Source organism: Hemitrygon akajei, chromosome 15 (genome assembly GCF_048418815.1).
Source record: "Hemitrygon akajei chromosome 15, sHemAka1.3, whole genome shotgun sequence".
Classification (NCBI taxonomy): Eukaryota; Metazoa; Chordata; class Chondrichthyes; order Myliobatiformes; family Dasyatidae; genus Hemitrygon; species Hemitrygon akajei.
The window spans coordinates 11,751,736-11,770,134 of record NC_133138.1 but is presented as its reverse complement, the minus strand read 5'-3'; the positions used below and the strand labels follow the sequence as shown (position 1 = coordinate 11,770,134).

The 18,399-nt window shown below is 44.5% G+C and overlaps 1 protein-coding gene across 1 annotated transcript; it reads right to left on the bottom strand.

Annotated features, from left to right (window-relative positions):
- Positions 1 to 8,495: 8,495 nt before the first annotated feature.
- Positions 8,496 to 18,158, bottom strand: LOC140739563 (uncharacterized). Its single transcript, XM_073067958.1, has 2 exons — positions 16,857 to 18,158; positions 8,496 to 9,031 (listed from the first exon to the last, which is right to left on the bottom strand). Exons 1-2 carry the CDS (start codon positions 18,036 to 18,038, stop codon positions 8,900 to 8,902), a joined length of 1,314 nt encoding a protein of 437 aa, XP_072924059.1. The 5' UTR covers positions 18,039 to 18,158; the 3' UTR covers positions 8,496 to 8,899.
- Between the last annotated feature and the right edge of the window lie 241 nt (positions 18,159 to 18,399).

Here is an 18,399-nt window from a genome sequence, read left to right as displayed (position 1 = left end):
GCATGCCATCTTGGACAATGACTCACATCCACTCCATAATGTATCAGTTAGGCACAGGAGTACATTCAGCCAGAGACTCATTCCACCGAGGTGTAACACTGAGTGTCATAAGAAGTCATTCCCACCTGTGGCCATCAAACTTTACAACTCCTCCCTCGGAGTGTCAGATACCCTGTGCCAATAGGCTGGTCCTGGACTTATTTCCACTTGGCATGATTAACTTATTACTTAATTATTTATGGTATTATATTGCTATATTTCTTCACTATTCTTGGTTGGTGCGGCTGTAACGAAACCCAATTTCCCTCGGGATCAATAAAATGTGTCTGTCTGTCTGTCTGGAGAGAGATTAGCAGATCGATCAGCTCGACATGCACTGTTCAGAATGCCAAGAGCAGTGATTCTCCATCCCTGGGAATGGCATGCATTGTCCTGGCAGAAGGTTCATGTGGATTTTGCTGGACCATTCAAGGGCACAAGTTTCTTGCTAGTAGTGGATGCAGCTACAAATTGGCCAGCAGAGTTCCTAATAGCTTCCACTGTAGCATTGCATGCTGTTGATGTGTTGAGAAGTCTCTTTGCATGACTAATGTACTAGAAGACTTAGTCAGTGACAATGGACCACAGTTTGCAGAATGGTCATTCCTAAAAACTGAATGGAATAAGATATATTACATCTGCATCATAACCCCCAGCTACAAATGGCTTGGTGAAAAGGTTTGTCCAGTGTCTAAAGAACACACTGCGAGTCATATCAGCAGAACACACTACACCAGCACTGAATCAGATGCTCGCTGATTTCCTCCTTGCAGATTGCAATGTGGGGCACTCCACAACTCACCAGTTATGGTTTTCCTTTGTCGTGCCTGGCACTCATGCTTGCATCTCTTCAAACCCAATGTTAGGAGAAGTATGCAGGACAAAGAGCTGAGGCAAATTGAGGGCTCCTGAAACAAGGGGGCTCAAAGCTTCACTCCTGAACAAGCAGTCCTGATGAGGAACAGCAGAGGTGATCAAAAGTGGTTATTTGAAAAGATTAAGAATGGAACTGGAGCACTCTCTCACACAGTGCAGATTGCATCTGATCTCCTCTGGAGACAGCACTTTGTTCGGCTGGGGAGAGCAGACTCAATTGTAAGAGAATAAAGGTGACCAGAACTGTCAAAACCACTTCCTGCAGTCCCAGAGTCAATTCCTACAGCCACTGTGGAAGAGAGCCTAGAACCTGAGATTGTTTCACATCCATGAGTCTCACTTTCCAAGAAGAGTGATAACCCTTGTCAGGAAGTATTTACCCCACAAGAGTAGGTAATCCTCTACAGCAATTTAATCTTTAGGCCTGAATGGGACAATTTAACATTTTCTATGCATTTAGATGCATTTTATGTTGAGTTGGAGTTAATAGCTACTGTGAGCAGGAAGGAGTGTTGTATATTTAATACTTCAGAAATATTTGAGTAATATTGTAATATTGTTTGATTAATCACTCATGTTGGTTTACATAATTTATTTTGGGTCATATGTGAGAAGTACATGAATGACATGCATCATCACCCCATTGTGTTATATGTGAGCATCTCACTAAAGTAGAACGAAGTAGACACACATCATCTTTGTCACAGCTATATAGGACCCTGGTCAGACCCCACTTGCGGTACTGTGCTCAGTTCTGGTCACTTCACTACATGTGGAAACCTTAGGAAGGGTGTAGAGGAGATTTACAAGGACATTGCCTGGATTGGAGAGCATACATTATGAGAATAGATTGAGTGAACTCAGCCTTTTCTCCTTGGAGCAGTGGAGGATGAGAGGTGACCTGATAGAGGTGTATAAGATGATGAGAGGTATTGATCGTGTGGATAGTCAGAGGCTTTTTCCCAGGGCTGAAATGGCTAACATGAGAGGGTACAGTTTTAAGCTGCTTGGAAGTAGGTACAGAGGAGATGTCAGGGGTAAGTTTTTTATGCAGAGAATGGTGAGTGCGTGGAATGGGCTGCCGGCGACAGTGGTGGAAGCAGATACAATGGGGTCTTTTAAGAGACTCTTGGATAGGTACATGGAGCTTAGAAAAATAGAAGGCTATGTGTAACCCTAGGGAATTTCTAAAGTAAGTACATGTTTGACACAGCATTGTGGGCCGAAGGGCTGTAGGTTTTCTATGTTTCTATCTCAGATTCCATGTTATTTTTCAATTAGTCTTTGGAGTTACAAAACATAAAGAAGCTCTTCTTCTGTTGTCTCTGGTTCATGAGGATGATTCCGTGAATGAAGGGGTTATCAATGAGCTGCATTGGCAGCTTTGAGCCTGTACTCAATGGAATTTAGAAGAATGCAGGGGGATCTCATTGAAACATCATCTTTACATCGCGGTCTTGGCATGTTCTCAGTAGCAGAAACCTTCAATGGATCAGGACACACAGCCTCATTGCTGATGATATCACCCACAGAGGTAAGTTCAGTCACTCCTAGCTGAGATCTGTCTTTATTCAACTTCAGGTTTGCCTTGCGTGTTGCCTCTAAGACTGGCGTCATGCTCTTGTTTAGATGATCCCCAAAAAATAATATTGTCCATGAAAGTATCCACGCCCTCAATGTGCTCATATAGCATGTGAATTGTTTTATGGTACACTTCAGGAGCTGATGCAATTCCAAACGGAAGCCGAAGAAAACAATATCTGGCAAAAGGAGTGCTAAAGGTACACAACTGTGAACGTAGTTCTCTAGTTTAAGTTGCCAGAATCCAGAGGATGCATCTAATTTACTAAAGTACTTTGTATTAGCAAACTGTGACATAATTTCTTCACGAGTCGGCAATTTGAAATGCTTTCTTTTAATGGCTCGATTCAAGTCTCTTGAATCTAAGCAAATCTTCAGTTTTCCATTTTTCTTATCAACAGTGACAAGTGAATTGATCCATTCAGTTGGTTCATTAATTTTTTTTTATGAATCCCAGCCATTCTATTCTGTCAAGCTCTGTTTTTATTTGATGACGTAATGCAAAAGGCACTTTTCTACATGGATGTACTATGGGTGGCACTGTGTTGTCAGTTTTAATCATGTGTTCTCCTGGAAGACAACCAAGCCCTTTGAACAAGTCCTCATACTCTTTCATCAAATCACTGTATACTGATTCTGTGTCACTGTCCAGGACTAATCCTCTTTTCACCAAATCCAGTCTCTCACAGGCAGATAAACCCAGAACTGACTGTACATTTTTAGGCACGACCACAAATGAAAGCATGTGCACAATATTTTTATTTGATACTTTTGCCAAGCATGTTCCTTTAACTGGAATGTCTGCACCTGAATACCCAGTCACTTTTATATTTGTCTGATGTAACTTTGGTCTTGGCTTTAATGCAAGAACATTTACTTGTGCTCCAGTATCCAGTTTAAACAGAATATTGTTTTGGTCCACTTGCAATGGAATCGTCCAGTCATTCTTACTTTGTTTGATTTCACAAAATACATCGATATAAAACTCCTCAAGTTCATTTTCAAGCACTGCATTTACTTGTTTTATTTTCTTTCCACTTCTGCAACAGCGTGAAAAATGATTACTCTTACAGCAGTCATTGCACAGTTTCCCATACGCTGGACACTGTTTTGACTGATGCTGCCGCCCACAGCGATCACATAGCTTTTTTCTCTCAGATGACGTCTTGCTCTCTGTCATTTTTGTTGTTGTTTTATTATTTTTTCTAATATGTTCGCACTTTCTCACAGCATCTACGTTGCAGTTCTCAACGAAAAGTTCTTTAGCCTGTGATGTCATGGTTTTCGAAGCTTTGCAGAGCATCAAAGCTTTTTCCAAGTTTACGTTTTGTTCTCCTAACAGTCTTTCTCTCAGACCATTATCCAGATTGCCACAAACAAATCTGTCGTTAATGAGAGAGTCTGTCAGTTCTCCAAACCCGCATGTTTTACTACGGTGTCTCAACTCAGTAACATATTGATCAATAGTTTCACCAGCGCTCTGTGTACATGTAAAATATCTATACCACTCATATGTCACATTACGCTACAGTATACAAACTGTTTCAAATTTGTCTATTATCGATTTTAACTTTAAATTATCTCCATTTTCAGAAATAAAATAATTATACACCTCAATTGCATCGTCAGCTATTACGTGGAGTAGAAGCACAGCTTTAGATTTTTCCGGCTTTTGATCTTCATCGATCGCTGATAAATACAATTCAAAACACTCGTTAACTTTTCTCCAGTTCTGAGCTACGTTCCCAGATAATTGAAGTGTCAGTGAAGGCTGCAAACCTTCCATTTGTAAAACTGTTAGCAACACCAAAACACTTCGAACTCTTTTTTTCAGACAATTATTTTCACTTCTCCAGTGTTAGGAAACGTATTATTCTTCCAGACCAGCTTTTGACACCACGTTGCGTTCTTTATATTCATACATACACTGGGTTACTAATAAAGAAACATCTTCTGGAAGAAGTAGAACTTCTATTTATCAACAACCACAACGTGTTTACAAACCATATTTCTAGATCTTCCTATCATTCCTGTGCATGCTCAGAATTCCCTCCAATCACGTTCTTACACGTCTTATCACCACATATTACCTTCTTGCCAGCCTCCTTCCACGCCCCCCCCCCCCCCCACCTTTTCATTCTGGCGTCTTCCCTCTTCCTTTCCAGTCCTGAAGAACGGTCTCTGCAAGAAACTTCGATTGTTTATTCATTTCCATAGATGCTGCCTAATGTGTTCAGCATTTTATGTCCGTTGCTTTGGATTTCCAGCTTCTGCAGAATTTCTTGTCTTTGTAACAGGAGTGGTGGTAAGAATCAGAGGATGGTAGTGGAGGGTTGCCAACTAGTGACCAATGGTATGCCAAAGGGATCGGTCCATGGCCCTCTGTGTTTTATTATCATATATATTGATGATGTAGATAAGAATGCGGATGGCATGATTAATGAGTTTACAGATGTTTACAAAACTGGTGGTTTAGTGCATAGTGAAGAAGGTTTCAATGGCATTGCAGAGCCCGGGGAAGGGTTGTTGACAGAGACACCTAGACAAGTACATACAGTAGTTCCCTTAGAGTGGCGACACAGGTGGTGAAGAAGCTGTGTGACATGCTTTCCTTTATTAGTTGAGGCACCGAGTACAGCAGTTGGGACATCTTGTTACAGTTGTAGAAAGTGTTGGTTAGGCTACATTGGGACCATATTGTGCAGTTTTGGCCACCGTGCAACAGGAAAGATATGATTAAACTCAAAAGGATGCAGAGAAGATTCAAAGGGAGGTTGTCTGGATTGGCGGGCAGAGGTTACAAGGACAGACTGGACAGATCGGTACTGTTTTCCCTAGAGAAAAGAAGGCAGAGAAATGACATGATAAAGGTATATAAAATTAGGAGAGGCGGAAACAGGGTAGATAGACAATGCCATGGCAGAATTAGACAGCATAGGTTTAAGGTAGGAGGGATAATGGGGATCTGAGGGGGAAATTGTATAATGGGGATCTGAGGGGGAAATTGTTCACACAAAGATTAATTGTTTTCTGAAATGAATTACCTGAGGAGGTGGTGCAGGCAGGAACAACTGCAACATTTACAAATGAATGGACAAAACGCACGAATATTTGGATGGGCAAAACATGAGAATATTTACTTAATGCAGTCAAGTAGATGGACAGCATAGATCTGGTGGGCCATAGGAGCTGTGCTTTACAACTCTATAACTATAAGCTAAATCTGAAGCATAGATGAAAATGAACGGGCCTTTGACAAGGTGTGTGGAGGTGGAGTTCAAAACAGCATTGTATCATGGTGCCAAATACTCTGTGAATTCAATAATGTTCAGTGCAGAAAATGTCATTAGCTATATTTGCCTATGGATAAAGCCACAGTAAAAATCATTGTATAGTCTAAAATAATTTTGACAGAGTGGGAGCTTCAGCTCTTATTGAGCACACAGATATATTTATGACCATAAGATGGCGGCGGAGAGTGATAAAATTTTGTGCGTGTGTAGCTCCCAAAGGAATCATCAGGAACCACAGTTGAAATCTGCAGCCACAGACGCTATAGTAAGCAACAGTGTTTGAAATGATGTTCAGATGCAGACTACCCAGAAAGCTAGTGCTCCCAGGGATCAGGGGACGTTCCCAATGTCTCAGAAAATGTGTCTGGACTGGGCCATATCCAATAATTTTTGTAGGAATTTCCATTAAAGGGCATCGGTGTTTCTCGACCAGGTTGTGATGCAGCCAGTCAATATGCTCTTCATCATACATCTATAGAAAGTTGTCAAAGCTTTGGATGTCATGCCGAATCTTTGCAAACTCCTAAGATTGTAGAGATGCTGCTATGCTTTCTTCATAATTGGCACTTACATGCTGGGTGCAGTACAGACCTTTCCTAATTAATAACGCCAAGAAATTTGAAGTTGCTGACCCTCTCAACCTCTGATCCTCCAATGAGGACTGGCTCATGGCCCTCTGGTTCATGAGGCCCATGACTAGAACTTTATATTGGAGGCCATTGTTCTCCAAAATGAAGCTGTCATTTGCACTTAGTGGCCATTTTATTAGGTATGCCTGTACCGATTAAAGTAGCTACTGAGTTATTGTTGGTGGTCTTTTGCTGCTATAGCGCATCCACTCCAGGTTTCAATGCGTGTTGTGTTCAGAGATGCTTTACTGCACATCATTGTGGTTATTTGAGTTACTTACTGTCACCTTCCTGTCAGCCTGAATCAGACTGGTCACCCTCTTCTGACCTCTCTCAATTACAAGCTATTCGCACCCACGGAACTGCTGCTCACTGGATGTTTTGGTATCATTCTCTGTAAATTCTAGAGAATGTTGCATGTGAGAATCCCAAGAGATCAGCAGTTTCTGAATTACTGAAACCACCCCATCTGGCATCAACAGTCATGGTCCAAGTCACTTAGATCACATTTCTTCCCCATTCTGATGTTTGGTCTGAACAACAACTAAACCTCTTGACCATGACTGCATGTTTTTATGTGTGAGTTGCTGCCACATGATTGGCTGATTAGATATTTGCATTAATGAGCAGGTGTGTAGGTATGCATAATTAAGTGGCCACTGGGTGTATGAATTCAAGTCTAAAGGTTGTCAGTTTGGGAGTTTGAATATTATTCACTCTGCAGTTTGCCAGAAGGGCTTTTCTAGGTTTGTGCACAGCAATATAGGTAAAGAGAACGTGGACTGAAGAAAAATAGTTATGGAGAAGTAGAATGAAGATGAATACAGAGGGCAGGAGGACGAATTGTTAGAAGAAGTTATTAAGAATTGAGAGGGATATTCAGTACAAAGGCTAAGAATAAATGGTTAAGATGAAATTGGGGAAATTTAGAGGAGAATAAGAGACGATGAATAATAGAAGGGATAAGGGAAATAAGAGATGTTGGTTTTTGCAGTGATAGAAGTCACCACATAGACTTACTCAAGGCAGGTGGTGGAAGCTATAACAAGGTGTGGAGTATATTATTCGAAAGAAAGTTGATAATATATCCATAGCAATATATCTGGACAAGCTTGAGCTTGTAAAGTTGTGCAGTGAATCTGTACAACTTAGTGTCATGACAGTGCCATATAACACAAAAGGGGAAGTTTTCATTTTGAAGGCAGACCTTCCCGTCCATGAGTACATGTGGGATCACTGCCATGGATGTACATATCCAAGACAGATAGACAGGGACTAGGTATAAAAGTTTTATTTCGTGCAGGTTCTTGGGCCAGCTACTGTAGTCCAACTCAGGTACTTCAGGTCTTTGCCTGAAGCTCTGATGAACCACTTTTGAACAAGTGGAAATAGAAGATTTTAACACACAAGTTTCTGCACCCTCAATATCTCTGATGCTTTCTGCAAGAAAGTGAAAAACACAGTGCAGTGCTGATTGAAGATTATAGTTCCAAGATTCAAAGATATCAAAGAATACATAAATTAAATAACCTTGAGATTTGTTTGCATATGGGCAGTCATAAACCAAGGAACCCAAAAAATCCAAAAAAAAAAGACCAACCCCTAGTACCCACAAAGAAAGGGCAATCCCACTCCACAAAACACAAAACTAATTTGTCCTCTGAGGGAAATTGATGGTGTTAATGAGGAAATTTCCTTCTCAATAATCAGTCTTGAGCCATAACACCTCTTAGATTTTCATTATTAATATTGAGGACTCTCAGGGCGAGACTCTGTTTAATACCGTTGCTGATACTTCTAATTGTTGCCATTCTAATGGCACAGGGCAGGACTGGTCTGAGGATAGCTTTTCCAATTTTGGCAGATATTAATAGAAGACTCGGCAGAGCTGCCTGAGCCTCCAATATATGCAATGCGAAAACTGACAAGTGTATCCTTGGTCTCTATATTTCATTGATTTCAGAGAGCTGTTGAGTTGAACACACTATGGAGTCACATAGGTTAGAACAAGTCATCCTGGAGATTTCCTTTCCTAAGGCACCTTAGTGAACCAGATAATACAAGTGAGAGCATACAGTGGCAAATGATTTCAGAAGTACCCTTGGCTCAGTCACTGTTCATCCACCGCTGATATCCCCCCATCCCACCCCGATTACTAATTAGTACCTGTACTTGTATCATCCTCAAAAGGGTGAATTTAGAGAATGTTATTCTGCAGTTGAATAACTTGATTATAGTTGCTTTTCAAGCACTGCATATGAAGAATATAAGGAACTTAATGTTGTTTTTGTATCTAAACTTAAAATGGAGCAACATCACCAGAACAAGAGGAGTAATGGGGAAATAAGTTTACAATCAGTATACAACAAACATTACATTGCCCTGTCACTTGATTTCAGAATCAGTTGTATTATCACCGACAAGTGATGTGTATTTTTTTTTCAACTACAAGATTATCAAATGCATGGTAAAATTTATAATTTATAAATTATGCTGGCTGGTGTGTAGTGGCATAAGCACTGGACTTCGAGGACAGTGGTCCTGGGTTCGAATCCGGCCGGCTCCTTGCACGCTTTCAGTCCATGATGGGTTGAGCATTGGGCCAGTAACGACCTTGTTAAATAAACAGACAAAAGCGAAGCAAACAGTAAAAAGTGCTACCCGATGCGCCACATGGTGTGAAAAGGAACTGCAATAGTTAATTAATAATTAAGAATTAAATATTTATTTACTAGAGGGCACAGTCTCAGAATAGAATAGTGTCCCTTTAGAACAGAGATGAGGACTTCTTCAGCCAAAGGGTGTTGCATCTATGGAATTCATTGTCACAAACAGCTGTGGAGGCCAAGTATAGGGTATACTTAAAACAAAAAGTTGATAAGGATGTCAAAGTTTACGAGGAGAATGGGGTTGAGTAGGAAAGTAAATCAGGTCAAATGGTGGAACACCATCGAATCATTGAATGTCCTAATTCTGTGGCTATGTCTTAAGGTCTTATGGCATAAATCAATGTAAATTCTCTTGAATTATATTCAATTGAAGTGTTAAAGCATCGCATTGAACAAAGTTAAAACCATGGACCATTCTGCAAGCTTCATCCTATTCCTGTAAATCACGTGCCTTTCAGACAGCTTGCTTTTTGGAAATGGTCCAAGTTTCTAACTCAGTGGCAGGCTTTATCAGTACATACTTTTCCTAGTAGAGCAGGAATAATTTCTGACGTGCAGGCAATTAGGCTTATAAAGAATGAAAATATCTTGGGTAGGTCATGTAGCATTCCAAAGGTAAACTTTGTGTACGGCATTGTATTAATAATTCCAATTTTAATTGCAGCTCAACAGTGACCTCTAGTGTCCATTTCAAATTGACTATTGACAACTCCAGAATTGAATGATCACTGAAAGAATCGTGGAATCATAGAGTTGGAAAGTACAGAAATAGGTCCTTGGGCACATTTCATCCATGCTGACCATGATGTGTATCAATATTAACCCCATTTACATGCATTAGCCACGTACCTCCCTGTGATTTTCCTACCTAAGTACTTGTCAAATGTCTTGTAAAGGTTGTATCTGCCTCCACCACCTTCTCGGTTCTATATAACCACAACAGCCTGTGCGTGAACTTTACCCCTCTCTAACGTTCTCCTCTCAACTTCAACCTGGGGAAAACTCTATCTGTCCTATCTGTGCCCCTCATAATTTTCTGAACCTCTGTAGCGTTACTCTGTAGCGTTACTTCTATGTTCAGGTGAGAATATATATATATATATATGTATACAGTCCCTCCTTATAATTATTGCCATTAATTCCAGGTTACATCCTGTTGATTAATTTTCAACTCCCTCTATTGTTATCACACCCTTCATGTAATCTGGGGATCAGAACAATATGCAATACAGAACTTCAAGAGCATCCAGCTCAATTTTGTAAGGGTTTAAGATAAACTCAGTGGAAGGGAAATTGTCAGTAATATTTTTTTCCATTTTACATACCCACCCTCCTTTCCAAAGACAATGTAAATTTCCGTCTTTAACCTCCCATTTTATTCCATATTACCTTAAACAAATTTTTTTTCAGTACTACCTTGTACCTGGTGATAAAAATAACTCAGCAATTGTAAATAAACATCAATAAACTTTATGGAACACCCTTAATTGATGAAGCCTAAGCTCCCAATTGAAAAAAAAAGGAGAGAAAGAAGCTAATATCAGATGGATCAATATTACAGTGGAGTAAAGGGAACTACAAAGGCATGCAAGATGAGCTGGCCAAAGTTGATTGGAAGGGGGGTACTAGCAGGGATGATGGCAGAGCAGCAATAGCAGGAGTTTCTGTGAGCAACTCAGAAGGCACAGAATAGATACATACCAAAGAAAAAGAGGTATTCTAAAGAGAAGATGAGGCAACCGTGGCTGACAAAGGAAGTCAAAGATAACATAAATATTACAGCCATGGACTCTGCTGCAGGGTCTGTAAGGCCTTACAGATGGACTGCTGAACAGGTTCGGCAATTATGCCTGTAAGTATGCATGTTTCAGCCAATTGGTGTTCCACTGTGGTGGTATTTCTCTCCATTCCTCTTATTTCAGTCTTGTCAAGACTTGAACCAAAAGCAGAGCTCCCTGCTTACTATTGTCCTGGTTCCAGGAAAGAAGACTACCTTTTGGTTGGATGCTGTTAAGGACTGGTATTTATTTAGTATTAAGCTACTACTACTGAGGTGCTGTATTGGCGTTAGCTTTAGTTTGAGAGTTCCAGTTAAATGGCCCTGTTGACTAGTATTTATTGTTTTTCCTTTATTTCTGTATCATTTCTATTAGAAGTCAGTGAACTATTAATCCACTTCAGTGTCTCTCTCTCAGCATTTGGGCCATAACTCCACATTGTTGTCAGCAAATCTTAACCAGAGACCGAGCGGGGAGAGAAAGGCTGACCTTGGCCCTGACATTCATTGGCCAGATAGGAGAGAAGTTAGTCAGTTGAAGCTGCGTTGGGTGAAATAGCTTACGCAGCGCAACAGATACAGTCAGAACAACAAGCCCAGTCCAGGAGGACGTGTATGGAGGAGAAACTAAAATCAGTATAAGCTGGGTTGGCAACATGCCTCACACAGTGCAACTACTTTCAGAGCAGCAGGACCAGTTGTAACTGGAAGAACAGGTGTCTGCCCTTGCAGTGACTTTGTGGCAACTCATTACAGACAGCCAGAATCAAGTGACAGCCACTACCGCTCTTGCTGCTGTAAGTCAGCGCCCTTTAGCCATCTCTGTCCCACTCCCAGCATCTTCCAGATTCTCCTTTTCAACATACTCATCAACCTGTCACTAATGCTCTGACTCCCATAACTGCACTTGGACCAGAACTAAGTATTCCTCCACCAGGCAGATACTCCATTGACCCCAACGGCTGCAGGAGTTTTGTTAACCAGTATGAGCTGACTTTCCAAGCCCAGCCAGGCTGATTCAGTGGTGATGCGCATAAACTGGCAAACATGGTGAATCTTTGAGTTGGATTCCAACTCAGCCTGTTCGATGTTCTAAAGTAACAGGTTTCCCAGATAGCCTAGTCATATTGGCGATCTGTTATCGAATTCAAGAGGGTGTTTGATCTTCCAGTAAGCTAACAGGAGGCTTGCGGTGGAGAAAGGTTGGAATGAAAGATCCCTCATCACTGCCCTCCAGCAGGGATTAAGTGCAGGGGTCCAGCACGTGATTGCAATGCGTGGTGAGCAGGATGGTCTGGATGACATGATTAATCCGGCCATTCAAATGTAGGAGAGGTTCTTGTGGTCCGTCCATACCAAAAAGAGATGCTTTGCCCCTTCCAGCTAGTTTTGCCATACTTCCAGGGCCTCCTCGGCAGCCAGAAGTTCTCAGTTCCTGACATCATAGTTACACTTGGCAGGAGTCAAGTGACGAGAAAGAAAGGCACAGGAGTGCAGCTGGTTATCCATAGATGAACACTGGGGGAGTACGGTTACCTTGCTGACATCTGATGCGTCCACCTAAACGATGAATGGACAGGACCGGCCTGAGTGTTGCAGCACCGGGGTAGTGGTGAAGTATCACTTTAGTTCCGAGAATGTTTGGTCGGCTTCACTTATCCAAAGCAATTCTGTGGAAGTCTTCTTCGTGTGTGCCTTTATGGGAGGCACGATGGAACTGGTGATAAAAGTTTGCTAATCCCATGAAGCGGCTCACCTGCTTGACTATAGATGGTTTGGGCCACTCTGTGACTGCCTGGACTTTACAAGAGTACATTTGAACACTGGAAGGGGTGAGGATATAGCCCAAGATTGACAGCTGCTCTTTGTAGAACTAACACTTCTCTGGCTTGGTGTAAAGGTTATCCTTGAGTTTGCCATCTGAGAACCCTCTGCACATGCTGGATATGTTCCTGGCGAGAGTGGTGATAGATCAAAATATCGTCCAGATACACAAAAACAAGCTGATTCAGCATGTTCCTGAGGACATCATTGACCAGGGTTTGAAAAACATCAGGGGTATTGGGCAGACCAAAGGGCATCATGAGGTAATCAAAGTGGAGGTGCTCAAGGTTGTCTTCTTTTCATTCTCTTCTTGAATGCGGACACGGTTATAAGCATTGCATAGCTCAATCTTGGAAAATATGGTTGCTCACTGGAGATGTTCAAATGCAGAGGCAATCAGGGGAAAAATGTAGAGCTCTTCACTGTAATATTGTCGAAGAGCCAATAATCGATGTAAGGACAGAGTTTGTCATCCTTCTCGTTTACAAAAAAGAAGCCTGCCCCTGTGGTGAGTTTGATGAATGGATAATCCCTAAGATCAATGCCTCCTTGATGTTTAATGTTCAAATCTTAAAGTGAGATCATTAGCTGTGGGAACATCTCAGTGGATGGGCACGTGGATGGACTACCAGATAAAAAGAGAGCTGTTCCCTATGGCTACCTTCAAGCACAACCTGGAGAGGTTCTGTGAAAAGGTAAATCTTGCCAGTACCCAGAATCAGTCAAGTCAAGTTTATTGTCATTTCGACCATAAACTGCTGGTACAGTACACAGTAAAAACGAAACAACGTTCCTCCAGGACCCTGGTGCTACATGAAACACAAAACTACACTAGACTATGTGAGACAGCATAAGGCTACAGTAGACTACGTAAAACAACATAAAAACTGCACTAGGCTACAGACCTGCACGGTACTACATAAAGTGCATAAAACAGTGCAGGGCAGTACAATAATTAATAAACAAGATAATAGGCACAATAGAGGACCAATTACAATATAATAATAAATGATGGAGATGTCAGTCTAGACTCTGTACTCCAGAGTATTGAGGAATCTGATGGCTTGGGGGAAGAAACTGTTGTACAGTCTGGTCGTGAGAGCCCAAATGCTTCGGTACCTTTTGCCAGATGGCAGGAGGGAGAAGAGTTTGTGTGAGGGGTGCGTGGGGTCCTTCACAATGCTGTTAGATTTGCGGGTGCAGCGTGTGGTGTAAATGTCTGTGATGGCGGGAAGAGAGACCCCGATGATCTTCTCAGCTGACCTCACTATGATGAAGCCATGATGTCGATATTTTCTCCCAATTGCAGAGATGGAACTCTCCATTTTTGAGCCAGAGAGATATCCGTGAGGATTCCAGCTGGCCCGGGGTCAATAAATGCCTGAAGCCCATGGGTATGAAATCCACGCGACAAGAAAGCATTACACAATTAGGGGAATATGCTTGCAGGGACAATCAACACATCTGAACTTCCCTTCCTGCTCTCGGGTATGCTCCTTTGCTGGGCACCTGGAACATGAAGCCTGCAGATTCCTCCTGAGGTAGGTGCATGTTCCTTCACAGACTGTGTATTGGGTAATGTGGGAGAGAGTACAGACAAACGATGAGATAATGGGTAGCTCGGGGATTTCTTTCTCGGGCCTGCTAAGTTTCCTGGTTATCAATTTGAATGGCCGGATTAATCATGTCATCCAGACCATCCTGCTCACCACGCATTGCAATCACGTGCTGGACCCCTGCACTTAATCCCTGCTGGAGGGCAGTGATGAGGGATCTTTCATTCCAACCTTTCTCCACCGCAAGCCATGTGGAACTTTACTGTGTAGTTCTTCACTGTCCCTCGACCTCGGTGCAAATCCAGGAGTCAGTGGGCAGCCTCCTGTTGGCTTACTGGAAGATCAAACACCCTCTTGAACTCGATAACAGATCACCAATATGACTAGGCTATCTGGGAAACCTGTTACTTTAGAACATCGAACAGGCTGAGTTGGAATCCAACTCAAAGATTCACCATGTTTGCCAGTTTATGCGCATCACCACTGAATCGGCCTGGCTGGGCTTGGAAAGTCAGCTCATACTGGTTAACAGAACTCCTGCAGCCGTTGGGGTCAATGGAGTATCTGCCTTGTTGGAGGAATACTTAGTGCACCATCAATAACTCACTCTGAGACGTAAAAGCGAGGTATCGGCTTTTATTGACTGGAAGAAGGAACAAGCAGTGAGTGACCACCATACTACATCCTGGAGACTGAGAGGCCGGGCTCAGACCTCAATCGCCTTTATACAGGGGTCTGTGGGAGGAGCCACAGGAGCAGTCAGCAGGGGGCATGTCCAGACAGGTATATGTAGTTCACCACATTCAGTCCCCCTTTGTTTTAAAAAGAGTCCCCATATGGCAGTCCCTGGTCATCGTCCTGATGTCCTCCAGGGAGTACGGCAGGTTCCGGGCTTTCACAAAATGGTAAAATCGGGTGACCCCCGGATGGCAAAGATGTGCATGAAGGGCGTATAGCTGGTCGAGCTGTGCACTAGCACACGTTCCCTGGGATAGGGCATCAGGGGGCTCATTGAGTCTGCCAGGCCGGTACAGGATATCATAATTGTAGGTGGAGAGTTCTATTCTCCACCGCAAAATTTTATCATTTTTGATTTTGCCCTGCTGTTGGTTGCTGAACATGAACGCAACCGAGCGCTGGTCGGTCAGCAAGGTGAACCTTTTGCCGGCGAGATAGTGCCTCCAGTGCCTAATAGCTTCCACTATGGCCTGGGCTTCTTTCTCCACCGCGGAGTGCCGAATTTCAGAGCCTTGAAGGGTACGAGAAAAGAATGCTACTGGCCTGCCTTCCTGATTGAGGGTAGCAGCAAGCGCGAAATCGGAGGCGTCACTCTCTACTTGGAAGGGAATGGTCTCGTCCACCGCATGCATCGTTGCTTTGGCAATGTCCCCTTTAATGCAGCTGAAGGCCGCGCAGGCCTCAGCAGAGAGGGGAAAAGAGGTAGACTTGACCAGGGGGCGGGCCTTGTCTGCGTAATGGGGGATCCATTGGGCGTAATAGGAAAAAAAACCCAGGCACCGCCGGAGGGCCTTGAGAGTGGTGGGAAGAGGGAGTTCTAACAGGGGGCGCATACGGTCGGGATCAGGGCCAGACCCCGTTTTCCACGACATACCCAAGGATAGCGAGTCGGGTGGTTCCGAACACACACTTGTCCCTGTTATAAGTAAGGTTCAGAGCTTCGGCCACATGGAAAAATCGTTGGAGGTTGGCATCATGATCCGACCAGTCGCGACCACAAATGGTGATGTTATCCAGATAGGGAAATGTGGCCTTCAGTTGGTACTGGTCCACCATCCGGTCCATTTCCCTCTGGAAGACCGAGACACCATTTGTGACACCAAATGGGACTCGCAGGAAGTGATAGAGCCTGCCGCCCGCCTCGAAGGCGGTGTAGGGGCGGTCCTCTGGGCGGATGGGGAGCTGGTGATAAGCGGATTTCAGATCTATTGTCAAGTACACCTTGTACTAAGCTATCTGGTTGACCATATCCGCGATGCGGGGTAGGGGGTACGCATCAAGCTGCGTGAACCTATTGATGGTTTGACTATAGTCCACTACCATCCTATTTTTCTGCCCGGTCCGGACAACAACCACCTGGGACCGCCAAGGGCTTGTGCTTGGCTCAATGATCCCCTCCCCGAGCAGCCGCTGCACCTCTGACTGAATGAAGGCCCTGTCCCCCGCGCTGTACCTCCTGCTTTTAGTCGCCACCGGTTTACAGTCGGGGGTCAGGTTGGCGAACAGCGGTAGGGGAGGGATCTTGAGGGTGGAGAGGCTGCAAGTGGTGTCGGTAGCGCAGCTGTCGGCATGGTGCTGGGTGGGATGTGCGGGTCGGTGTGTGTGTGTGTGGTCAGTAGCGGGGTATGTGACAAAGTCCCACCAAACTGAGGATTCCTGACAGTGAGTGGTGGGAGGGGCCCGTCATATGCCATAGTCACACTTTCGAGATGGCTCTGGAAGTCCAGCCCCAATAGCACAGGTGCGCACAGTCGAGGCATGACCAGTAGCGCAAAGTTCCAATATTCTGTGCCCTGCACCACCAGTGTTGCTACACAACCCACCCGGATGTCTGTGGAATGCGACCCAGAAGCCAAGGTGATCCTCTGACTTACCGGCCGTGTCATGAGTCCGCAGCGTTGCACTGTGTCCGGGTCAATAAAACTCTCAGTGCTGCCCGTGTCAAACAGGCAGCTAGTCCTGTGCCCCTCCACCAGGATGTCCATCATTGACCTTGCAAGCTGGTGTGGGGCGCTTTGGTCGAGGGTTACGGTGGCCAGAGTTGAGCCGGCTTGGTACCCAGTAAACACCGGCGGGTCGGGGGCGGGGCATGCTGACGCCGACAAAGATGGCCGCCCACATCCGGGCATGCAAGATGGCGGCCCCCATGACTCACACGGGTCGGGGACGGGGCATGTTGACGCCGACAAAGATGGCCGCCCACATCCGGGCATGCAAGATGGTGGCCCCCATGTCTCACACGCCGCACTGCCCGACCCCGCTCGTAGTTTAGACTTACAGACCTTGGCGAAATGGCCCTTCTTCCCGCAGCTGGAGTAGGTCGCTTCTCGAGCCGGGCAACGTTTTCGAGGGTGCTTTTCGAGCCCGCAGAAATAACACAGCTCAGGCTTTCGCCTGGCCGCAGCCGTGGTCGGGTTCGGGAAGTTCGTGGAATCGCGACTGGCAGCGGTGTTGACGAATTCGCTCACGGGAACTGGCAGCGGCAGGGTCTGAGGTGTCCACGGAACCGGCGGGGAATCACGCGACTGGACAGCGTCAGCGTTGTGCAGAGCAGCCTCCAGCATGTTGGCCGTCTCGATCGCTGAGCGTAAGGTAAGATCGGCATTTTCCAGCAGCCGTTGCCGTACGTACACTGACCTCATTCCTGTCACAAAGGCGTCTCGTACCAGCAGCTCCGCATGCTGTTCCGCCGTGAGTGTTTTGCAATCACAAGTTCGGACGAGTGTCTGTAGGGCTCGGAGAAATTCAGCGCCTGATTCTCCAGGCCGCTGTCGTCGGGTAGCTAAACAATGTCTTGCGTAGACGGTGTTCACCGGCCGCAGGTACTGTCTTTTGAGGGTGTCCAGTGCCCCTTCGTAGATTGACAGGTCCCTGATAAGTGAATAAACTTTTGGGGTGACCCTCGAGAGGAGAATTCGGTGCATAACAGCGGGTTCAGTTGCACTAACTTCCTCCAAGTATGATTGGAAGCATGCAAGCCAGAGTTCAAAGGCAAGAGCTGCTTCAGGGTCTTGGGGGTCCAAATCCAATCTTTCCGGATGTAAAACGCTTTCCATGTTTTAAAACTTCCAGTCAATAAAATTGATGCACCATCAATAACTGACTCTGAGACGTATAAGCGAGGTATCGGCTTTTATTGACTGGAAGAAGGAACAAGCAGTGAGTGACCACCATACTACATCCTGGAGACTGAGAGGCCGGACTCAGACCTCCATCACCTTTATACAGGGGTCTGTGGGAGGAGCCACAGGAGCAGTCATCAGGGGGCGTGTCCAGACAGGTATATGTAGTTCACCACACTGGTTAATGAATGTCAGGGCCAAGGTCAGCCTTTCTCTCCCCGCCCAGTCTCTGGTTAAGATTTGCTGACAACAATGTGCAGTTATGGCCCAAATGCTGAGAGAGAGACACTGAAGT